Source organism: Macaca thibetana, chromosome 7 (assembly GCF_024542745.1).
Source record: "Macaca thibetana thibetana isolate TM-01 chromosome 7, ASM2454274v1, whole genome shotgun sequence".
NCBI classification, from domain to species: domain Eukaryota; kingdom Metazoa; phylum Chordata; class Mammalia; order Primates; family Cercopithecidae; genus Macaca; species Macaca thibetana.
The window spans coordinates 41,047,310-41,073,940 of NC_065584.1; the positions used below are offsets into that span (position 1 = coordinate 41,047,310).

General features: G+C 34.3%; 1 protein-coding gene across 19 annotated transcripts in view; it reads right to left on the reverse strand.

Annotated features, from left to right (window-relative positions):
• Positions 1 to 26,631, reverse strand: part of GPHN (gephyrin) — a 736,147-nt gene that overhangs the window by 541,075 nt on the left and 168,441 nt on the right. For all 19 annotated transcript variants that reach the window (XM_050797033.1, XM_050797030.1, XM_050797026.1 and 16 more), the window contains exon 2: positions 13,921 to 13,999. In XM_050797033.1, coding sequence (XP_050652990.1) covers positions 13,921 to 13,999 — 79 coding nt within the window. The remainder of the gene's footprint in view (positions 1 to 13,920; positions 14,000 to 26,631) is intronic.

Genomic DNA, 26,631 nt, shown 5'->3' on the forward strand with positions numbered 1-26,631 from the left:
AGTCAGCCAGGATCACTCCACTGCACTCCAGTCTGGGCAACAGAGTAAGACTGTTTCAAAAAAAATAAAAATAAATAAATAAGAATGGAATTATCCTATGATTCAGCAATACTACTTCTCAGTATATAACCAAAACAAGTGAAAGTAGGAAATCTAACAATAGTTGTATACCCATGTTCACAGCAACATTATTCACAATAGCCAAAAGGTGAAACCAACCTAGGTGTCCATTAATGGATGAATGGATAAACAAAAATGTGGTATATCTACACAATGGAATCTTATGCAGCCTTTAAAAGGAAAAAAAAATGACACATGTGACAACACATATGAATGCTGAACCTTTGAAGATATTATGTTAAGTGAAATAAGTCCATCACAAAAGGTGAAATACTGTATGATTTCACTTATATGAGGTTCCTAGAGGAGTCAAATTCATAGAGCTAGAAAGCAGAATGGTAGTTGCCAGGGGCTTGGGGAGGGAGATGGTATTTAATGCATAGAGTTTCAGTTTGTAAAGATGGCAAAATTCTGGAAATAGACGGTGATGATGGTTGCATAACAATATGAATGTACCTAATATTACTGAAATGTACACTCGAAATGGCTAAGATGGTAAAACTTATGTATATTTTATCATAGGAGGAAAAAAACACTAGAAAAGAAAGGATCAGTTTCTTTGGAAAACATTAGCACTTTCTTAACATGTTAAACATGAAGTTACCATATGCCAAGCAATTCCACTAACAGATACTGTGGTCATGATATATATTGGTTTTTGTCTATGATTCCTGGTTCATAACTACCCTAGCCCTAGTTACTGTCTTTTGTTATAATGTTGAGTGTGTTGGGCCATAAGAAACAGAATCTCTCTCCCAGCTTCCTTTCACCTGCCCCAAGGCAGGGCATTAATCTTCCCCCACCTTTCTGACTGTGGGTACTACCCTATACCTTGAGGGAAGGAATGCTGGCACCATGAAGCTTCCATAAAAACCTAAGAGGACTGGGTTCAAGGAACATTCCTTCAGACAGCTAAACAGGTAAAGGTTCCTGGGTAGTGGCACCCAGGGAGGCATGGAAGCTCCATATCCTTTTGCCACACCTTGCCTGATGTGTAATATTCTTTATAATAAACTGGTAAATGTAAGTAAGTGTTTCCCTGAATTCCCTGAACTTCTCCTGATAATTAATTGAACTTAAAGAGGGGTCTGTGGGAACTCCAACTTGAAGGTAATCTGTCAGAAGTCCAGAGGCTCAGACTTGTGACTGGTGTGTGGGGCAGTCTTGGGGACTGAACCCCCAACCTGTGGGATCTGAAACTATCTCCAAATAGATAATGTCATAATTGAATTAGAGGATACCCAGTTGGTGGTGTCCACTGCTTGGTATGTGGGGGAAAACCCTACCACACAATTGGCCACGGAAGTCTTCTGTATTCATGATGGTTGGGGTGGCATGAGAGCAGACGAAAAACATGGTCTGAAGAGTTTTTTCCAACATATAGGTATATACACACAATAAAACATACTTCTGCATTAAAAACAGGGACACAAATGTTCATAGCATCATTAGTCATAATAGCCACAAAGTAAAAAAAAAAAAAAAATCCATCAACTGATGAATAAAAAAAATGTATTATATCCATACAATGGAATACTATTCAGCAATAAAAATAAATGAAGCACTCCTATGTGCTATAACATGGATGGCTCTTGAAATTATTATGCTAGTGAAAGAAGCCAGTCCCCAGGTACCACATTTCTGTGATTTATACAAAATGTCCAAAATAAGTGAATATACAGAGATAGAGAGTAAATTAACGGCTGCCTATGGGAAGGAGGTTGGGGAAAAATGGGAAGTGACTACTAATGGTTTAGAGTTTCCTTTTAGAAAGATGAAAATATTTTAAAATTGATAGTGCTGATGGTTGCACAACTCTTTGAATATACTAAAAACCACCTAAGTGTAAACTCTAAATGGAAAGAAAGGTAGTGTAGCTGACCAGGCTCTCCATACATGAAAAAAAAAGTGAATTCACAAATAATTAGAAGCAGTACAATAAAATAATTTCAGCAAAAGTCTCCATCCGCTCAGTGACAGCCAGGTCATACCCAAAACACTGTTCAGCTCTTGCTATCGTATTTTAAGAACTGATGAATTACAACTTATTTTGGGAAGCTTTCTTGAATCCAATTATCTTTACCGAGTCATTGATCTGAATAAATCACGGAAATAACTACATTTAAGGTATAAATAATGTATATAAGAAATTATTTAACCATTTTGAGATGTAATATACTTTACCAGAATGTACAGCTGATTGTTGGATTATATCTTATTATAAATATCTACCACTTTTACAAGCTATTGTTCTTCACAGAGCTATCCTGGAAGCAAAAACAGTATTCAGTATTCCATTTTACTCACCTAGACCTCAAATTACAGCAGGGACAATGCCTACATTATTCACCACTATTTTACAGGCCCTACCATATTAAGTGACACACAGTAAGTACTCAATAAATATTCCCTGACTTTTTAAAGCACTCCTAAATTCATGACTTAGTGACAGAAGAGAAAAAAGAAAACTTTTAAATTAGATATTTTAAAATTGTGTTTCATCCATTTGTGCCAAAAAAATGTTAACTTAATAATGTTACTTCCAGTGTAACTGGACTATAAAAATTTGCATTCCATCCCAGATGAATAAGTGAAACTCTCACCATAATACAAAGGTTAATTCATACCACACTCTGCAATATATTTTCTCAAGTTAATCCATAAAAAATGGAAAGATAAAACTTTAAAGAAAGTAAAGAAAAATACCATATTCAAAACCTACTTTTAAAATTACCGTCATGAACCATATAAAGTTTTGGACAACGACAGGCTGCATTTATAACAGTGGTCTCATAGGATTATAATGGAGCTGAAAAATTCCTATCGTCTAGTGACACCACAGCTGTCCTAACACTGTGCACACTTTATTTTTTATAAATCTATTGTAAGCCAAGTGTACAGTGTTTAATGTCTACAATAGTGTACAGTAATATCCTGGGCCTTCACATTCACTGACCACTCACTCACTGCTCACCCAGAGCAATTTACTGTTCTATAAGCTCCATTCATAATAAGTGCCCTATAAAGGTGTACCATTTTTTATTTTTTATACTGTATCTTTTCTGTATTTAGATATACGAATACTTACCATTGTGTTACAACTACCATATTTAGTATAGTAACATGCTACACAGATTTGTAGCCTAAGAGCAATAGAGAGTTTAAAATTAAAAAAATACTACCCTTTGAGAGATTATAAAGAACTAAATTACCTCTATTCAACTGGGAAAATTTCCATATTAGATTACTGGGCAGCAGCTTCAAGGGGACCAGCCCCTGCTGTTACCTAGACAGTACACTAAACGATAATTATTAATATTTTTTTCTGTGTGAGATAAATTAAATGTGAATTAAGTTTAGAAGGGAGCCTGACTTTTGAATTTAAGGCAATCCATCAGGAAAGACTGGTTGAGCTGACTGAGCTTGGATTTTTCCCAAGGATCTCCCAAGTGCTCCTCGTATGTGTTTTCTAAGCACACATCATAGCTTTTCACAGTATAATATAATTGTCTATGTACTGTCTGTATTTCTCAATAGATTATAACCACCACAAGGACAGAGACTGTGTTCATGTTTACTGTTCTATCACTACCACTTACCACAGCGTTTAAGCCCATCAAAAATATTCCTTAACTAGCTGGAGGAATGAACATATGGATAAATAATTTCATGACTAAACGAAAGAATGGGTAATGGAGAGAGTAAGGGAGTAAGAGACTCTATGTATAGGGAATATATATTGGCAAAATCTGCCTTTTCCCTATTCTTCAAGCAATTTTGTTCTACTATTGAGCACTTTGTTGGTGCTCAATACAAAAAGGTATTCCTTGGCAACCTAAAGGCTGCATTTAAATTTGATCAACACTGATTCCCTCTGCCTGCTTAAGTATAATATCTTTGTAAGCGCATATGAAATAACAAGAGTCCTAACTCCAGTAGTAAAAGAAAATGATAGCCTCATTCATCCCTATTTTTAAAAAATCTATTAACACTTGCTCCTCAGAACATGCAAAACAGATACAGCCAAGACAGGATTTCATTCTTTCCTAATTAAATCAAGTAGGATCCCTGAAAGCATTTTCAATGTATTTTCTGAAGAGCTGACATTGAGAATAACCTTCATAAGCATAATTTTGGTAGAGTTAAAATATTTTGGCCAGGCATGCTGTGTCTCACGCCTGTAATCCCAACACTTTGAGAGGCTGAGATGGGAGGATCATTTGAGGTCAGGAGTTCAAGACCAGCCTGGGCAAAAAAGTGAGACCCCATCTTTACCTAGATATAGATACAGATACATATTTGAGTAGTACAGGCCGAAATTATCTTGTTTCTTAAAAGGCAATACAGTTACATGTTGCTTAACAACAGTGATACATTCTGAAAAATGCATCCTTAGGCAATTTTCTCATTGTGCAAACATCATAGAGTATACTTATGCAAACCTAGGTGTTATAGCCACTATACATCTTTGGAAGCTCACTGGAGAAGCATACTTATGCAGACTTTTCATTAGCAAACTTCTTTGCCTGCCTGTTTGATTTCTTCCCAACCCACAGTCAATAATCTTCCAATGAAAATTCCATACAGGAGTTCACATCCAGAACTCAACTGCCATTATTCTATTGAGTTTTTTCATTTGCAGCTATTAAATCTCACTTTCAGTCTCACAGTCTCTTTAGTCTCATTCTTCAGATTATCAACAAGAATCAAAACTAAAGGAAACCAAAAAGTTTATTCCTCCTCCTATATACAAAAATTAATAAAATATTTTAAGTATATCATGAGAGAACAATTAATAAAAAATCATACTTATTGGCAATACAGAAAAAATGTTTTCAAACATTTTAATGCCAGTGCCTAGGAGACCAGTACTTAGATATATTCAGCATATTTTCGATAAAATTAACAACAAAAATTAAAATCAATGTGGTAACAAAAACAATGAAATCAAAACTAAGACTGAGGTGGAAACAGCACAATGCCTGGTTGTCAGGTGGCCCATTACTATGTGGTTTTATAACTTTGGATAAATCACAACTTAGTGGAGCTTTAATTTTTTACAACTCTAAATTGGAAAGAGTTAAATCAATTGAAATGACTCCTGTATAGAAAAGAAAATTTCAAAAGTGGTGTGGCAGAAAGACCCTAAGGTGACCCTCAATGATTCCACCTCCTCTTATTCACACTTTTGTGTAATTCCAGCCCCTGAGTATGGATAAAATGTATGCCTTGCATCTAACCAACAGAATATCCAAAGGTGATGGTATGCATTCCCATGGTTAAGTAACATTATGTAGCAAAGGTGATAGGAGCTGTGGACAGTAACTAGCCAAAGGGCAGTGTTTTAGTGATAACGGCATTAATTCATTCATCAGGGCAGAGCTGTCATGATCCAATTACCTCTTAAAGGTTACATCTCTTAACACTGTTGCACTGGGGATTAAGTTTCCAATGCATGAACTTTGGGGAACACATCCAAAATAGAGTAGGCAGCAAAAGGTCCTCAGAGTCAAACAACCACAAAGATAGGAATTTTGTCAACAATATTAATAAGTTTAGATATAATTCTTCCCCAGACAAGTCTACAGATGAAAATGCAACCCAACCAAAACCTTGATTCCATTCTTGGGAGATACTGAGAAGAGCATCCAGTTCAGTTTTGCCCCAAATCCTGACTCATGGAAACTCTGAGATAATAAATGTGTGTTGTTTTCAGCCACTAAGTTTATAATAATTTGTTACACAGCAATATAAAATACAAGTAGACAATGCAATCATAGATATCAAAACTTTGTTTTATACATTCATATTAACCTCCCACACTCTCGTTCACTTCCAACTAAAGTGGGTTTCAAGCAGCATGACATATTCATGGAGTACATTCTTTCTCATAATGAGCTTTTCTTTCTACCCCCTGCTCCTTATTTCTTTCCTTCCTTTCTTCCTCACACTTTCTTTTCTTCTATTTATTTTTTTAACAAAAGCTTCATTTTAAGGACTTCATCCTCTTGGAACACTTCAATAGTGCTCTCATTAAACTTTGGTATATCTCTAAAATAATACTCCTCAGTTAAGATATAATGAAATGAGGAGAATGTTTGACTTCTTTTTCCTTTTTAGTTTATAGTGGCGAAGTTCCTCTTTTAAAATAGAAAGTATAGAGAAACAGAAATAACCTGTTGTTATTCCATCTGCTGTCTAGCAAGTTGTAATTAAAGTAATAAATTCATCTGTGTTACTTCATATGTGTGTATTATTATATAGTCAACAATATCAGCAAATAGCAAACTATTATCAATTAACTGACATATCTAGTCCTTTAAAATTATTACAGATAATATTACCAACATCTATCTGACATACCATGTAAAGGCAAACGTGGTAAAAATTCTTGTCAATGCATAAGATCTTACTTAAATTAACAACAAAGAATCAATACAGTGGACATTTCTTAATTTCTATCACTCTTTCTTTTGAGGATCACCTTCTCCCCCAGTTACTTACAGTATTCCAGCATTTTGACAACAGGCATATCTGTTCCATGACTAGTCAACCAAAATAGCCTATGTTGCGGCCAGAGTGATTGGCTGAGGTGTGGGCACATGAAAAGATTAATGAAATTATTACTTTTCCATGGTAAGGAAGGAAATTACAGTAAGTTAGCAGCCATATTCCTGGTTTAATGAAGAAAGCCTGACTACCATAAATGAGACTAAGACCAAAAAGATAAGAATAAGTGATGGTACAGGATGAGAGAAACAGGCCCACTTGTACAAAACTCTTAATTCTATTCCTTGAAGTTCCCAAACTGACCTAAATCTGAAGTTTTTTTCCTTATTCTGTGAGAAATATTCCTAAATTTCATAAGCCAATCACTACTGATTTGCTTTTTAAGCTAGTTTGAATTAGGTTTCTGTACCCTGAAAATGAAAGAATCAACTAAAATGATACATTATTTCATTAAAAAAATTTTAAATACTAGACTGGTTATCTGTATGCTTTAAGCAGAAAACCTGGATATTATCCGTCTTTAATCATAAGTTTGCTGATTATAGGAACTATGTCTGTTAAACCTGATTGCTAAAGAACATAAGAATCTACTAATGCTTTTAAATAAAGTATAAAATGAACAAACTCATTAAATGTTAAACATATATCCCCAAGAATAGAGGAAAATGAAGAAATGTCCTCTTAAAAGCAAAGTATATCTTTGGATTTACAGTCCTGATATAGAACAGTACCATAACACCATAGTACCAGCCTAGACTAAACTGTATTGTCCCAATATACACCTCATAGACCAATAAATACATAACCTAGGTAGCACCAAAAAAAAAGCTGATTAAATGTAATAAAAAACTTACAGTTAGCGCTATTATTATTACACACAAGACAGCTTTGGTAGCTGTCTTAGATTTGGAAGAACTATTGGTAGCAGAGCAAAATGAAAAATCAGTAATGACCTGCTATTAAAAAATGCATTTTTATATCCAATGAAATTTATCTACAGGGAAACAAAGAATAACAATATAAAAACTCTCCTATTTTGTTTAACAAAGGTTAAAATTCTCAAAGACACCTTAATATGAAAACTTTATAAATAGTCCATAAAAAGCAATAACTAAATTCATCTATCTGAAAATGCAATATGAAAATGCACATCCCTACAGAAAATAACCTCTTCAGAAACCACTGTTTATCCTCTGCTGACTGGCATATTAAAGAAACTCAATTCACCATAGCAACCTATCTTAACACCAGAAGATAAATATATGCTAAATTTAGAGATGACTGCTTTCCAGATAGCAATCCTGACTTTCCTTCATATTTAATGGCATGATCCAAGGGCCCAAAATATCATTTAATCAGACTGCAGTGTGAAGATAAGTGCACTCAAAGAGATGAGCCTGTGTTTCAGGACCAACAAAATATTAAAGATTCTATTACAGGTGGTAAAATAAGTAAAGAAGTACATAAAGGTAAATAAAATTTTTGTGTCTACAAAATTTACAATTAGATACAACGACTTTGTCCAATTTTATCTTTGTTCTTAAATATAAAATGCCATAATTAAGTATAAATGATGTATAGTAACAAAATAACGTTTCAACTAGAAGGTGGTGGTGGTTTTTAAATCAGTGAGCTATATTTTCAAGCTGATAACTTCCAGTGAAAAAAAATTTCTTTTTCCGAAAAGCAATCCTTTACAATGAGGTATAATAAGAGTAACAGAAATACAAGTCAAACAATACAAACAGGAAAGATGAACTAATTAAAATTCTATGGTTACAAAATTACAATGGACTTATTTGCGCTTTATAGTCTTTGTAATCACAGTGAAGATAATTTCTAGTTTACGTAAACACAGTTACTATAAGTAACACAGTTTTATACAATTTACTGCACAATATACATTATCAAAACAGTCAAATATATAAAACACCTTTTTTTCTTTACTCACTTGATTACTTGCATGAAAGTCTTTTTTTTTTTTTTTGGAGATGGAGTTTCAGTCTTGTTGTCCAGGATGGAATGCAGTGGTGTGATCTCAGCTCACTGCAACCTCTGCCTCTCAGATTCACGCAATTCTCCTGCCTCAGCCTCCCAAGTAGCTGGGATTACAGGCATCCACCACCACGCCCAGTTAATTTTTTGTAGTTTCAGTAGAGACAGAGTTTCACCATGTTAGCCTCGCTGGTCTCCAACTCCTAACCTTAGGTGATCCACCCACCTCGGCTTCCCAAAGTGCTGGGATTATAGGCATGAGTCACCATGCCTGGCAATGAAAGTCATTATTAAAGACAAGATGTGAAGAAGCAAGTAAAGTTCATTTAAAAACATCAAGAACATATCACTTCATGCCCATTAGGATAACTACAATTTAAAAAAATAAGTGTTGGTGAGGACGTTGAGAAATTAGAAGCCTGACAGACATTGCCAGTGGAGCTGTATAATGGTGCAGCTGCTACAGAAAATAATATGGTGGTCCTTCCAAAAAAAAAAAAATGAATATAGAATTACCATATGATCCAGTAATTCTACTTCTGGGTATATATCCAAAAGAATTGAAATCAGGATCCAAAAAGATATTTGTACACTCATTTTCATAAGAACACTGCTCACAGCAATAAAAAGGGGAAAGCAACCCAAGTGTTCACTGATGGATGAATGGATAAACGAAATTTCGTATATACCTACAATGGAAAATGTGTCCTATTTGACTCTAAAGAAATATCCTTATAGTCAAATAATATCCTGCATTCTGAATGATAACATTCAGAGATGGCCAATTCTTCCATGAAGAATTCATTAAAAAAAATTCTTCCTCTAGCCATCTTACACAGCACACATCTAAAATGGTCCTAAATTTGTAAGAGCCTTTGCAAATTAAATAAAGTGAGACACATTCCACATGTACACAATCAGCATCATCATCATAAATAGTACAAACAGATTTCTCTAGTTGTCATTCTTATGCTTTCTTTATCTTTTGATTTCTAACTTTTTTCTTTTTTGTGATTCCTAACTTTTAATAATATTTATAAATGAGTCTGAGTTCAAATAATTATGCTAGCTTATAAATAAGCAATAAGAAATCTAAAGCATAAATATGGTAATATGTTGTATTTCTTATCTGCAGCACATAGTACATGGAGATTTGAAAGTATGTTTAAGAATTACCTCTATAGAGAATACAACTGAATACAATCCAAAATAATGTACTTTATATAGAGTACCTCTTTTGCATATAATACTATCTCTCTAGAAGAAACACAAATGATTTAATAACTTCCATAGTACGTATTTCTCCACTTGAAAAATAATCTCACACTAAGAATAACTTCTTATATGCATGAAAATTATGTAGCATATTAGATAAGTTTCTAATACAGAGATAACATCAAGTTACACTTGATAACACTTTCAATGCGCTACTGAGACCACAACTATAGCAAGAGTTCTTATAACACAACTCAAATTGATAAATGATACATATAGCAGAGGAAATCAACATCAAAATATTTATAACCATAAATAGAAGATGAACTACTAAAACAGTCACATTGTTACACTGTTTATTTCAAAATTAAGCATGCATGAAAATTACTAATTCAAACAAACCCTCAGGCACATTGATCAGCAAAAAGTGAATGTCAAGTTCCTCTGCTTGCTCTTACACTCAACACCTACAGGACTGTGATAGAAACAAGTATTCTTAGAGTAACTACCCAAATAAAAGAGTTTGTCAGGTATTCCCTTAACCTCAATCTTGCCACAAGTCACATTCTGCTCCTATGATTACAACAGTTGAAAAGTTAGTAGCTAGACCAGAAAGTCTTGCTTAGAGATTCATAACTTTCTCATATTTTTTTCTCCCATGGCATCTCTCTGTCATGTTCACACAATAGCTCACTCAGTTCATTCAAGCCCAGTAACAAGTTTTACTACAATGGCAGTAAAATATCGGAGTTTGTACCATACAGTTTAAGTAAATTACAGAGTATCTATCATTGTTCCATTAGCCTGACACAGATTTAGAGTATGAATTAGTCAGTTTAGGTTCTGCACTTTCAATCTCTGACACAGTAAGCCCCTCATCTAGCTCTGACTACTCTTGGTTTAAACACTGTTTTATATCATATATTCTTAATAAAACTCATTAGAGTTTTATTTCTGTACTTTGTCTACAGAAATTCTGTATCAGCTCATTTATCTAATTAAGATATATAATACACTTCTCTGAGTATCAATATTGACTAGATAAGCCTGGGTTTTCCTTAGCCTAATTTTTCTTGCTCTATTATTCTGTCTTCCTTTCTAACAGTATTGGGGCTAAAATTCTTAATTCTTATTTACCATCAACTCCTTTCAGTATCAGCAGCTCAAGTGGGTGAATCATAATACGAATCTACCAGGCACATTAACATACAAAGCATTCACTCAACACACATCTTATTCTAATAATTTTTATATGGAACATGTATTAAAATGACATGTATACAATTTTAATAACCATCAGACTAGTCTGGAGTAGTTATCAAATGACAATAATTTTTTGAGGAGGAGTTTTTTTTGTTTTGTTTTTTGAGACGGAGTCTCGCTCTGTCACCCAGGCTGGAGTGCTGCTGGGCGATCTCAGCTCACTGCAAACTCCGTCTCCGGTTCATGCCATTCTCCCGCCTCAGCCTCCGAAGTAGCTGGGACTACAGGCACCTGCTACCACACCTGGCTCATTTTTTTTGTATTTTTAGTGGAGACGGGGTTTCACTGTGTTAGCCAAGATGGTCTCGATCTCCTGACCTCATGATCCGCCCACCTTGGCCTCCCAAAGTGCTGGGATTACAGGCGTGAGCCACAGTGTCCGGTCGAAGAGGAGATTTTTGTAAAAACAAAACAAAAGTATTTCTGATATACTTCCTATTCAATGTTGCAACATAAACAATTCAACTCCATGTAGGACCATCTAGTATACCTGAATCAATGAAATGTAGTGAACATTTATGTCAAGAGTCTGAGACAGAAAAGAGACACCTAGCTTTAAAAAAAAAATCCTCACCTACAATGTACATACTAAATGAATACTGCAATCAGACAGGAACTCAGAATAAAATATTTCCCATCATAACAACACATGAATATGAGTATATACATATATATATATATATTTCCACATTGGGCATTTTTTTCTCTAGAAGATTTTACCTAATGGGAATATATCTTTAAAATACGAATTCAAGTCATCAATAGTATATCCTGACAGTTCTTAATAAAGAAAAAATTCCTTAGAAAGTCAAGCAGGCAGGAGCAAAAACAAACTCTTTCTCCATGAATGTTGACATTCTTATATACTAGACTAATCCAAGAGGATAATGGCGGGTTAAGAGAATGATGCTATATTAAGATATTTCTGGCTGTTTTAATAAAGGTACACTGAGAATTATTTTGTCCTTCCAATGAAGTGGTCTGAGATGAATTTTTTTTTTAAGAATACTAAAATTAAATATAGAATTTAGTGGTAGGTTGAATGATGAATGTTACTCTACATTCCAGGAAGAAGCAACAAGTTTTCTCAAAACAAGACAATTGATTATTATAATCCATTATTCAAGTGTAATTCTTCAAATCTTTTGTATAATTGGAGTTCATATGAGCAAGTTTTTTTCATCATATTGCTGCATTAAACAGATATACAGTCTTATTTTACTAAAATATATCTTACAAATAATACAATAATAATTTTTTTTTTTGAGATGGAGCCTCGCTCTGTCGCCCAGGCTGGAGTGCAGTGGCGCAATCTCGGCTCACTGCAACCTCTGCCTACCGGGTTCAAGAGATTCTCCTGCCTCAGCCTCCCAAGTAGCTGGGACAACAGGCGCACACCACCACGCCCAGCTAATTTTTGTATTTTTTGTAGAGACGGGGTTTCACCATGTTGGCCAGGATGGTCTCAATCTCCTGACCTCGTGATCCACCCACCTCGGCCTCCTAAAGTTCTGGGATTACAGGCATGAGGCACTGCGCCCAGCCAATAATCTATTTTATTCATTCAAACAAGCAAAGTCTTTTGAGGAAACTGTAAAGTTTCCACTCATATCCATAAGGAAAGTAGAACTCTTAATAATGCAATTAAATGTTATTCACTAGGTATATTTACATCCAAACGGAATCATTACATTGTTGGTTAAATTTTCACAGGACTCAAAGGACAGCTGTCTATCTTCATAGAGATAAAAATCAAGGAGGAGGAATATTCACAATCCTTTTGAGTTAGAAAAAGAAAGATCGAGAAAAGAAAAAAATGGAGAGAGGTAGACTTGGAAATGCATTCTGAACTCATGACATTATATATGAACTTTGATATTCAATACATTTTCAGCACTCTCATAATATTTTTTAACATGAGTAGTCAATCATTAAAGAATCAATAATCTTCAAGATATTCTTGTGTTTATTCCTCACAAAATTCTCAATGACTTATTAGTGAATCCTGTGGGAGGGTAGATTACATGTGATCTGGGAGATGGATTTCCTATAAGGACACATTTAATTGTATGCATTATATGTGTCATTAAAGAAGGCACCTGGCAGCGTTCAATTTTCTTTACTCTGCTTCACAGGCTTAACTAGTTTTAATAATTTTTTTAATAAACAGTGATATTATTGGGAAGGTGTGTTCATAGATAGTATGCATATTTATCAGTAAATATAAAACTGTAAAAAAATTCATGAAATAGAAAGTGACATTACTGTAGAATATATGTATTAGAAAGATATGCTAATAAAGAATGGGACTGACTGATGAGCAAAAAAATTAAAAACTGAAATCTATAAAACTCCTCAAATTCCTGTGCCATATGTAAAACATTAGAAATATATCTAACATATTCAAATGTATATTGTTATCACAAATAACTACTTTATATTTCTAATTATAATTACAAATAATTGCTATAAATAATATATTCAAAAAACTTCAAATTGTTGTAAACAAATTCAATCTGTCTTTCCCAAGCAAATCAACTACTAATCATCTTCCTTGGCTAGTAGCTACTGCCACATTGGCTAGATATTATCAGCCATCAGCATTCTTCCTTGAAAATCGATCATTAATCATGACATCATTCCTTCTAAACTCTATTCTATTTCTAAAAAGAAACTTTTCTGTCAGACTTCAATACATGCAAAACACAGTATTAGAAAAGAAAAAATTGTTGTACCTTAAATAAGTTTTCAGATAAAACTCTTTTGAGAGAAGGAACACTAATAATTTATACTTAATACTGAAAGCAAAATACTCACAAAGAAGGATCTTGTACGAGATCTTTGAGATTTATCCCACTGCGATCTTCTGCAAGATTCCTGAAGCAACTATCACTCACTAAATAAGAATGGGGAAAAGAAAAAAAAATTAATTTTTGTTTACATTTCATTTAAGCTGTTGCTGACCAAAAGACATTTTGAAATGAAAAATGGCTTTTTTTTTTAAATTTTTCACCAAATATTAATATTGGTTTATTTATAGGCCTGGTGAATTTAGCAACAAATGTTAATATTCTAAACCAGCCAACATTTCAATAACAATCCACTACTTTAAGCACACCAACTCTATATAAATACATTATATAAAATAATAAACATATCGGTCTAAATTTTGTTCTTACTGTTACAAGATTAATTTACTAGTACACAGTAGCAAGTCATTGCCCCACAACAACTAGGAAAAAAAGAGACAAACTACAAAATCATATTTTTAAAAATATTGGTGAGCAATGGAAATAAAAAGGATAAACTAAATTTGCAGGATGATTGATGATTAATATCTCTTAAGTCAGTTAATCCTGCTGATTATTTTAATTTCTGGAAGGATTTGCCATTTAGACACAGGCTAGATAAGAAAGAAGGACACTACTAGGGAAAAGAAAAACCAGCACAGCTCTTGATAATTTGTAAGCTGGCATGAAAAACTGGAACCTGATGAAGCCCAAAATTACAGACAGTTTTCTCCCTGAAAAATTTGCTGAGTGCCAGAATTACCTAAGAAGATTTGGGGCAGCAGTTGGGAGAATAGGCCATGGGGCAAATAATAATCCCTGTAATTTTGTGGTGATTAGAAGTCAAAGTCACACTAGAACAGATGGAGCCTACCACTGTGAGGATAAAATTTTAATAGGTCTTCCCACAAGATATTTGCTCTCAACCAAAAGCATCCCCTTAGTGGGTGGGGAGCAGGAGGAAATGAGTAAAGTGAGCAAGACCAGAAAGGTAGAGTAAAATCTCCAACAATTTTACAGTATATAAATACAAAGTCACCAGACAGAATAGTCTGCAACACAACAGCTCTTGTCATTAGGACATTTAAAATCAAAGGCATTCTAAGTGTATCAAAAGCTGCCACCCAAACTTGATGCAGTAAGATTCATAATTGAGTTGAGGTGATTAGCACTTGATCTTATCTAATACAGAATTGAAGAAAAATAACATTTAGTTCAATTTCTGCTGCTCTATTTTAATCAATATTTGGTATACGATAAAAATTACAAGGTATGGAAAGGGGCACAAATGTGACTAACAATCAAGGGAAAAGAGAATAAATATAAGCAGACGCACAGATGATATAAAGTTAGAAGACAAGGACTTTAAGAAAGATCTTCAAAGTAGATGAAAAAAGGAAAACTTCAACCAAGAATGAAAATCTATTTTAAAAATTAAATAATGATTTTATATCTGAAAAACACTATCTGCAATAAAACAGTTGGTGGGTGGGTTTTACAACTGACTGAATATAGCAAAGCACAGATTAGTGAATTTGAATATAGGCCAGCAGAAAATATCCACACTGAAGCAGAGCATGAAAAAAATGAAATGAATAGAGCATAAGAGATATGTGGGAATTAAACACTTTAACACAAATACAATTCCAGTTAGAATAAAGTAGACAGAAAGTGAGGAGAAACAATACTTTCAGAAAAAGTTAAAAATTGCTGAGACTAGCCTAAAACTGATACAATATATTAACATTCCGACTTGGGAAGTATGGCAAACACCACACTGGCAAAGGTGAAAAAAACCACAATCAACACTCAAAATGCTGAAAATCAAAGATAACAAGAACACTTTAATAACAGTCAGAGGGAGAAAAAAGACATATCACTTTCAAAAGAAAAACAAGAAAACCTAAAGATGAGTTTTTAACACAAACTATCAAATCCAGAAGACAATGGGACAATATGTTTAAAATACTTGAGAAAAATTATGAATCCAAGTTGTATCTTGATAAAATATCCATCTAAAAATGAAGGCACCCATGTGTGCCACTTGTGAACTCAAAGATTGGCTCAACCAAGACCTGCTACAACTACAGTCGGTGCGCAAACAGGGAGTCTGAGGGCCTGAGGGCTGGCCCACCCAGTGCGCACCACAAATGATGACCTCATGAACTCCAGTGGTAAGGCCACCATGTGCCTCCAATAACCACCCAGGAGCCCAAGAATCAACCCACTGCTAACACTGCCAGCAACTGTGCACAACCCTTAGGAGCCAAAGAACAACCCAACAAATATCCCTGTCCCCAGACAAGTCTTGTCGCTGACTCCATGAACAACCTCACCTGAACCCTCTTGGGAAACTGCAGACACTGCTAACATTATTTACAGCCAAAGTAATCATACAGAGACTACACTAATGCAACCACCTGAACCAAAGTCAAAACACTCTACCCAAATGACACTATAGATATGACTACAGAAAAAAGTTTACCTAAAAAAGCGAATCCAGAAAACTGAAAGAAGAAATTGCTAAACATATACACAGTTATAAATGTAGGGATGCAAGACACACGAAAAAGGAAATATGACACTGCCATAGAAATACAATAATTATCCAATAACAGAGCCCCCAAAAGAAAATCTATGAAATACCTGAAAAAAATTTAAATAATAACCTTTCAAAACTCAGTAGATACAAAAGAACACAGACAGAAAATATACATAAATCAGAAAAAAAAAACAACCTGGTGATCTAAATGAGAAATTAAATAGAATGTCATAAAAAACAACAACTAAACAGAAATTCTGGAACTGAAGAATTCAACAATTAAAATAAAAAAATACACTTGAAAGCTTCAACAATCAAATAGATCAAGCAGAAAATAATTTTAGTACTTGAAGACGGGTTTTTAAAAATAACCCAGTCAGACAAAACGAAAAAAAAGATTAAAAAAAAATGAATAAACCTTTATGACATGGGAAACCATCAAGTAAATATTCACATTTTGTGAATTATAGAAGGAAATGAGTGTAGAAAAGGCATAGAAAACTTATTTGGTAAAATAATAGCTGACAACTTCCCAAAGCTTTAGAGAGAGACATCAAGATCCAGAAAGGTCAAATATCCCCAAAATACTCAACTCAAAAATGTCATCTCTGAGACACATATCTCTCAAACTGCCAAGAGTCAAAGACAAAGAAATAATTCTAAAAACAGCAAAAAGCATCAAGTTACATATAAGGGAATCCCCTTCAGACTAACAGCAGATTTCTCAGCAGAACGATTATAAGCCAAGAGAGAAAAAAAAATGGTTTAAAGTACTAGAACAAAAAAAACCTACTGATTAATAATACTATACCCAACAAAGTTACCTTCAAAAATGTGCATCCAAATGGATCTAAAGAGGGCTTACAGACCATATTTGGTCCAACTGTAGCTGTTGGACCAAATATGGTCTGTAAACCATTTTAGATCCATTTATTGACATCAGCACACAGAACATTCTACAAGATAGACCATATGTTAGGCCACAAGACTGGCCTCAAGAAATTTTCAAAAATCAGTATCATATCAAGTGTCTTCTCAAACTATAATAAAGTAGAATCAGAAATCAGTCACAAGAGGAACTTTTGAAATTCTACAAATACATGGAAATCAAACCATTAATAAGTTTAATAAAGAAAAAAAGAGAAAAGACCCTGAGAAACTTATGGTTCAATGAAGAAATTTAAAAAGACCAAAAAATTTCTTGAAACAAATTAATATAGACACAGCATGCCAAAAACTTATAGTGTACTGAAAAGTAGTACTAAAAGGGAGGTTTACAGCAATAAACACTTAAAACGATTTGAACAATTTCACTTTATCAATCTAACAAAGCATCTCAAGAAACCAGACAAGGAAGAACAAGCCAAACCTAAAGTAAGAAGAAGGAAAGATTAGAGCAGAAGTAAATAGAGACAAAAACCCACAAAGGAGCACATGAAACATTGGTTTTATGAAAAGATAAACTATATTTACAAACCAGTAGCTAAACTAATCAAGAAAAAAGGAAGACCCAAATAAGTAAAATCAGAAATAAAAAATGAGACATTACAACTGATACAACAGAAATACAAAGAATCACTAGAAATTATTATGAACAACTACACACTAAGAAATTAGAAAACTTATATTAAATGGATACATTCTTGGACACATATAACCTCACAAATTAAATCAGGAAGAAACAGAAAACCTGAGCAGATCAATAATGAGTAACGAGATTAAATCAGCAATAAAAAAGTCTCCCAACAAAAAGCCTAGGACCAAAAAGCTTTAAAAAAAGAACACCTATTTTGCTGAAACTCTTCCAAAAAATTAAAAAGGTGGAAACTCTCCCTAATTCATTCTATGAGGTCAGCAGTACCCACATACCAAAACCAAACAAGGATGCAACAACAATCACAAAGAAAACTAGAGGTCAATAGCCATGATTAGCATAGATGTAAAAATCCTCAACAAAATACTAGGAATCTGAATCCAACGGCACAACAGAAAAAAAAATACACTATGACTGAGTGGAATTTACCCTAGGTATGCAAGGATGGTTCAACATATGAAAATCAATAGATGTGCTACATCACATCAACAGAATGATAAGACGAAAAACAAATCATATGATCATCTCAAATACAAAGAAAGCATCTGATAAAATTCAACTCCCTTGATAATAAACACTCTAAAAAATTAAGTATAGAAAGATTATACCTAAACACAATAAAAGCCAAATATGAAAAAACCCAGCCAATATCACACTGAATGGAGAAAAGCTAAAAGCCTTTCTTTTAAGAACGAGAACAAGAAAATATATACTTTTACAACTTGTATTTAAGATAGAACTGGAATTCCTTATAAGAAAAATTAGGCCACAAAAGGAAATAAAGTTCATCTAAATTAGAAAAGAGAAAGGCAAATTGTCCCTTTTTGCAGATGACATAATCTTACATGTAAAAAATCCTAAAGATTCCTCAAAAAACTCTAGGAAGAAAAATAACAGAAACTGGGGATTCCAAAATGGGGAGGTTGGGGTGGAAAAACTACCTATTGGGTAAAATATTCACTAGTCAGATGATGGGTAAACTAGAAACCCAAATCCCACCACAATACAATATATATATGTAACAAACCTGCACATATCCCTCCTGAATCTAGAAAAGGATAAAATATCTTAGAACTGCTAAACAAATTCGGTAAAGTTGCAGGATACAAAATCAACATGCAAAAATCACTGATGTTTTTACAGAATAACGAACTAGCTGAAAAAAAAAAGAGGAAAGCAATCCCATTTGCAATCAATACCTGCTAAAAAGAATAAAATACCTAAATGTTGTTGGAAAATTGGATATTTATATGCAGAAGAATGAAAGTAGATCCTCCTCATCACAAAAAAATCAACTCAAAATGGATTAAGGATTTAAACCTGAGACCTGAAATTACAAAATAACTACAAGAAAGCATATAAGAAATGCTAGGAAAATATTTTAAAGATTTTAAAGGCACAGGCAATTAAAAAAAATAGAAAAATGGAACTATACCAAACTAAAAAGCTTCTGTAGAGCAAAATAAGAAGATCACAGAGTAAAGAAATATAGTCTGTTGAATGAAAGAAAATATTTGCAAATTATTTACCTGACAAGGGAATAATGTCCAGAATATATATGGAACTCACACAACCCAACATCAAAAAAGCTGATTAAAAACTGGAAAAAGAGGCCGGGAGCAGTGATTCATGCCTGCAATCTCAGTACTTTAGGAGGCCAAGGCAGGCAGATCACGAGGTCAAGAGACCGAGATCATCCTGGCGAACGGGGTGAAACCCCATCTCTACTAAAAATACAAAAATTAGCCGGGCATGGTGGTGCGTGCCTGTAGTCCCCAGCTACTCAGGAGGCTGAGGCAGGAGAATCGCTTGAACTCTGGAGGCAGAGGTTGCAGTGAGCTGATATCGAGCCATTCGACTCCAGCATGGGCAACGAGTAAAACTCTGTCGCAAAAAAACAAAAACAAAAACAAAAAGAAACTGGGAAAAGAATCTGAATAGACATCTCAGAAGAAAACATACAAATAGCCAACAAATATATGAATGAATGCTCAACATCCCTAGCCATCAGGGAAACATAAACCAAAACTGCAATGAGATATCATCTCACCCCAGTCAGAATGGCTACTATAAAAGACCAAAGATAACATATGCTGGTGACGACGAAGAGAAACAAGAACTTATGCATTGTTTGTGGGTATGTAAATTAGTACGGCCATTATGAAAAACAGTATGGAGATTCCTCAAAAAGTAAAAATATAATTACTATCTGATCCAGCAATCACACTAATAGGCATTTATGAAAAAGCAAGGAAATCACGTATGTCAAAGGGATACTTATACTCCCATGTTTACTACAGCATGATTCACAATATCCAAGATATGGAATCAAACTAAACATACATCAACAGATGAATGGATAACGAGAATGATGTGGCATATATACAAAATTGATTGCTATTCAATCATAAAAATAACAGAGAGAGAGAGAATTAAATCCAGTCATAGGCAGCAACATGGATCAGCCTGGAGGACCTTATGTTATGTCAAATAAGTCAGAAAGATAAATACTGCAATGTTCTCAGGCATATGTAGTATCCATCAAAAAGAAAAAGAGGTCATAGAAGTAGAGAGTAGAATTATGGTTGCGAGGCTTAGAAGGGGAGTGAGTAGGGAAGGATGGGAAGAGGCTGGTTAATGAACATAAACTTAAAGCTAGATAAGAGTAAGGACTGGGCGCAGTGACTCACACCCATAATCCCAGCACTTTGGGAGGCCGAGGCAGGCGGATCACGACGTCAGGAGATAGAGACCATCCTGGCTAACGTGGTAAAACTCCGTCTCTACTAAAAATACAAAAAATTAGCCGGGCGTGGTGGCGGGCGCCTATAGTCTGAGGCAAGAGAATGGCGTGAACCTGGGAGGTGGAGCTTGTAGTGAGCCAAGATCGTGCCACTGCACTCCCGCCTGGGCAACACAGCAAGACATCCTCTCAAAAAAAAAAAATTGGAGTAAGTTCTAGCCTTTATAGTACTGTAGTATAAATATGGTTGACTAGAATTTATTGTATATTTTCAAAAAACTAGAAGAGAAGGTTTTGAATGCTTACAGTAAAAAGAAATGATAAGTGTTTGAGATTATGGATATGCTAAATACCCTGATTTTATAATTACACACTGTGTAAATGTATTGAAATATCACTCTGTAGACCATAAATATGTACAATTACTATATGTCAGCTAAAAATAAAGGCAAAATGTGAAGGTGAAATAAAGACTTCCTAGGAGAGTAAAAAAATTGGCTAATTTGCTGCCAGGAGCCCTGACATACAAGAAATGTTAAAAGAAGTTCTTCAGAAAGAAGAAAAATGATTATCAGTCAGAAACTAAGATATTCTTAAATAAAAAGAAGTTCTTCAGAAAGAAGAAAAATGATTATCAGTCAGAAAATAAGATATTCTTAAATAAAGTGCATTAGAGAACAAATAAATGAAGGTAAAGTAAAAACTTTTCTTTTTCCTAATTTATCTAACATAATAGTTTGTTCAAAATAATAATAGCAACAATGTATATGATTATGTAGGCTTATATATACACATATTCTTCTGCATGTTTTATAAAGTTAAATGAATTTCAGTAAGGATACACTGGGTGGAAGAGAGGAATTAGGATTATTTTCTCACACTACTTGTAAATATAGTGTTATTGGACTTGGTTTAGTTGAAATGTATATTAAAAACTCTAGGATGACCATTAAAAAATAAAAACAGGCAGGGCGTGGTGGCTCATGCCTGTATTTCCAGCACTTTGGGAGGCCGAGGTGGGCAGATCATGAGGTCAGGAGATCAAGACCATCCTGGCTAACACAGTGAAACCCCGTTTCTACTAAAAATACAAAAAGTTACCTGGGCGTGGTGGCACGCACCAGTAGTCCCAGCTACTAAGGAGGCTGAGGCAGGAGAATCGCTTGAACCCAGGAGGTGGAGGTTGCAATAAGCCGAGATCACGCCACTGTACTCCAGCCTGGGCGACAGAGCCAGACTCTGTCTCAAAAAAATAATAAAAATAAAAAAATAAAAACAGAGGCATAACTGATATGCTATGACAAAAGAGAAATTAAAATTATATAAAATATTTAATTAGAAACACAAAAGGCAGAAGAGTAGGAGACAAAACAAGAACAAAGGTCAAAGGCAACAAATAAAAACGTTTAAAATATGGTAGATATTAATTCACCTACATCAATAATGATGTTGAATGTCAATGGTCCGAATGTAACAATTAAAAAACAGAGATTGTCAGGGTAGATTAAAAAAATAAGGTCCAACTATATGTTTGGTACCAAAAAATCCACTTCAAATATAAAAATACTTACAGATAAAAGTGAAAGGATAGAGAAAGAAATGCCATGCTAACACTAATCAAAAGGAAGTGAGAGTAGCTATATTAATTGCAGACAACAGATTTCAAAGCAAGAAAAGTTTTGAGGCATAAAGAGTGGCAATATATTACAATAAAGGGATGAATTTTCCAAGAAAAAATAACAGTCTTTAGCATATATACACCTAACAACGGAACATTAAAATACACGAGGAAAAAACTGATAGAAGTGCAAGGAGTAATAGATGAAACCCCTATTATAGTTGGAGACTAACAATCCTCTATCATAAATGAACAAATCCCACAAGAAAAAAATCAATAGGGATATAGCTGAACTCAACAGCACTAATAATCAATTTGATATACTGTCATCTATTGACGACTTCATCCAATGAGAGCAGAATACACATTATTCTCAAACTAACATGGAACATTCACCAAAACCGACCACATTCACATCTTCCCACAAAATTATAGTGTTGGCTCTCAGACCATAATGGAATTAAACTAGAAATCAGTAACAGGAGAATAAAAGAAGTATCCCTGAATACCTATAGATTAAACAAAACACTTCTAAAGAACAGGTCAAAAATAAATCTGAAAATATATTTAGAAATATTTTTATTTAAATAATTATACCATAATTTATCAAAATGTAAAGGAGGCAGTAAAAGCAGTGCTTAGAGGGAAATTTATAACATTGAATGCATATATTAGAAAAGAAGAAATATTTAAAATTAATAATCTAAGCCTCCACTTTAGCAAACTAGAAATATGAGAGCAAATTAAATCCAAATTAAGCAGAAGCAAAGAACAAAAATTTGAGCAGAAATCAATGCAACTGAAAACGGGAAATCTAAGGAGAAAAATGAATGAAACCAAAAGGTGATTCTTTGATAAAATCAATACACCTCTCGACAAGTTCACTGAAAGCACAAATCACGAATATCAGAAACAAAGAGGAAACATCACTGCAGATGTCATAGACATTAAAGGGATAATAAAGGAATATTATGAACAAAGACATGAATCAAGAATTTGATAATCTTGATGGAATAAACCAATTCTTTAAAGACACTATCAAAGTTCACAAAAGAAACAGTTTGAATCAATAATTAATAAAAGTTTTTACATATATTTAAAAATTCAAAAAGATAAACTGATGTAAAGATTTCATGTTATTAACGTAAACAGTCTAAAATTATAAGCCAAAACAATGATTATATGCAAAACTTATGATAGTCATTTAACAACTGTAAACATTGTTTATATTCTAAGTACTTTCAAGCTGTTTTATGCTGTTGAAAGTTAACACATTCTTATTCTGACAAAAGGTAAAGAAGCAAAATCTCCTTTCCTGACAAACAGGCAGCAGATACATTTTCTAGGCTCAAATTACATTTCCAGCCAAATTTTTTGGACCTAACGCAAACTGAAAGGAAACTTCCATTTAACTTTACAACTGAGAACTTTCTACTTCTTATCTTCATTAAGTGATTAATCTGCAATGTAATGACATGCTCAAAGGCATGAAAATTTAACAGAATTCTAAAAATGTATCCCAAATGGTTAACATGCCAAGTTAAATCAAGATAATGGATCAAGATTAGTATGTGCCAATAACAATTTCCATGAAAAGACATTTGCAAGGATAAAACACTCCATACAGATTAGCATTAACAGATGAACATGTGCAACTGATTTTGACGAGAGGGAACACAAACTATAAACCCTACTAACTATAAACTCTAAATTGTTATCATCTCCACCATCTTTCATTCTTCATATTAGTAAACACAAATTATAAACATCGTACTCCATTACTATTAGTAAATTTTGATTTCATAAATCAAAAAAATCTAAGAAAATTTGTTTTCTGTCTTGTAAGTACCTAGGTACAATTCTCAATTTTGCCTCTTGGCCCACAACCTAAAATATTTAACATACGGCTTTTTTTTTTTTTTTTTTTTTTTTTTTGAGATGAGGTCTTGCTCTGTTGCCCAGACTAGAGTGCAGTGGTGTGATCTCGGCTCACTGCAACCTCCATCTCCTAGGCTCAAGTGATCCTTATGCCTCAGCTTCCCAAGTAGCTGGGACCACAGACGTTCATCACCATGCCCAGCTAAATTTTTCTGTATTTTTGTTAAGACCGGGTTTCGCTGTTGCTCAGGCTGGTTTGAACTTCTAAGCTCAAGCAATCCACCCACCTCGGCCTCCCAAAGTGCTGGGATTACAGGCGTGAGCCACTGTACCTGGCAGAAAAAGTTTACCAACCACTTTTTGACAAGAACCAGTAAAATTATGAGGCATTCTAGAGAGCCAGTTAATACTGTAATTTCTGACACATGCATGAATTTAGCATATGCCTATGACTTTCCAGAGAGGATGCAAATTGATTTATGATCTCCTCCACTGTTTTATGTTTCTGGTGAAAGCATATTAAAACTCAAGCTCTACATGAAATCTTCCAAACATCGTCAACCAACCCCACAAAGATTTTCCTACCAATCCTCACCAAAAGGGGTTCACTAGAGATCTACTAGGGAGCCAAAACTAAGATGCCTACAAAGCAGTAACAAGGAAAACCTTCCTCCTCACCTACCAAGGACGCCAAGTAAAAAACCCGACTTCTACCTCGACCTTGGAGCAAAGAGGTAGAGGAACTACTCTCAGATGAAGTGTCAGAATGAGACAGCTACACCAAATAATTTAAATAAAGACTACATTCTCATAAGACTCAAAATGTTCAGGTTTTATTTAAAAAATAAGTTGTCATACAAAGAATCAGGAAGATCTCAAATGGAATGAAAAAAGGCTAATGGCAGGTGCCAAGACCAAGGCAGCAGAGATGCTAGAGTTGTCTGAAAAAATTTTAGTCTTGTCATGATAAAAATTATTCAAAAAGGAATTATAAAAACACATGAAACAAATTTTATGAGCAAAAAGTCACAGCAAAGAAAAAGAATCTTACTCAAGAAGTAGAAGATACACAGGAAGACCAAACAGAAATTTTATACCTGAAAAACACAATAACTGAAATACAAAACTTAATGGATGCGCTCAATACTAGAATGGAAGATATATGTGAAAACAATCAGTAAGCTAGGAGATAAAACACTAAAAATCATGCAATCTGGAAAAGAAAAAATTAGTTTGGAAAAATAAATAAAGTCCCCAAGAACTGTGAAACAATAACAAAAGAACTAAAGTTAATATCATCTGAGTGTCAAAGAAGAGGAATAAAAGGATAGGCTACATATTAAAAAAAAAATAACAACTCAACATAGAGATTCAAGAGTTTAACAAACCTGAAAAAGGGTATAGTTAATGAAACCCACACCGAGATTTATGATGGCCAAATATTCAAAAACTAAAGACAAAGGAAATATCTTTATTTATTTATTTATTTGTTTATTTATTTTATTTAATTTTTGAGACAGAGTTTCACTCTTGTTGCCCAGGCTGGAGTACAATGGCGCGATCTCTGCTCACCGCAACCTCTGCTTCCTGGGTTCAAGCAATTCTCCCGCCTCAGCCTCCTGAGTAGGTGGGATTACAGGCATGCGCCACCACTCCCAGCTAATTTTTGTGTTTTTAGTAGAGATGGGGTTTCTCCATGTTGGCCAGGCTGGCCTAGAACTCCTGACCTCAGCTGATCCACCCGTCTTGGCCTCCCAAAGTGCTGAGATTACAGGTGTGGGCCACCACACCTGGCCAGAAATACCTTAAAAACAGCAAGAAAGGACCAGCCTGGCTAACATAGTCAAACCCTGTCTGTAATCCCATCTACTCAGGAGGCTGAGGCAGGAGAATCACTTGAACCTGGGAGGCAGAGGTTGCAGTGAGCCGAGATAATGCCCATTGCACTCCAGCCTGGGTGACAGTGCCAGACTGTCTCAAAAAAAAAAAAAAAAAAAAAAAAAAAAAAACCAGCAGGAGAGTGGGAAAGGCAATACAAATGACAACTGATTTCTTACCACAAACCAGAAAGGCTAGAAGGAAGCACTTTTTCTTTTTTAAGTTCAAGGGTACATATGCAGGATGTGCAGGTTTGTTACACAGGTAAACATGTGTCATGGGGGTTTGTTGTAACAATTATTTCATTACCCAGGTATTAAGACTAGTATCCACTAGTTATTTTTCCTGATACTGTCCCTCCTCCCACCTTCTACCCTCAAGTAGGCCTTGTTGTGTTTTCTTCCTCTATATGTGTCCATGTGTTCTCACCATTCAGTTCCATTTCTAAGTAAGAACATGTAGTATTTGGTTTTCTGCTCCTGTATT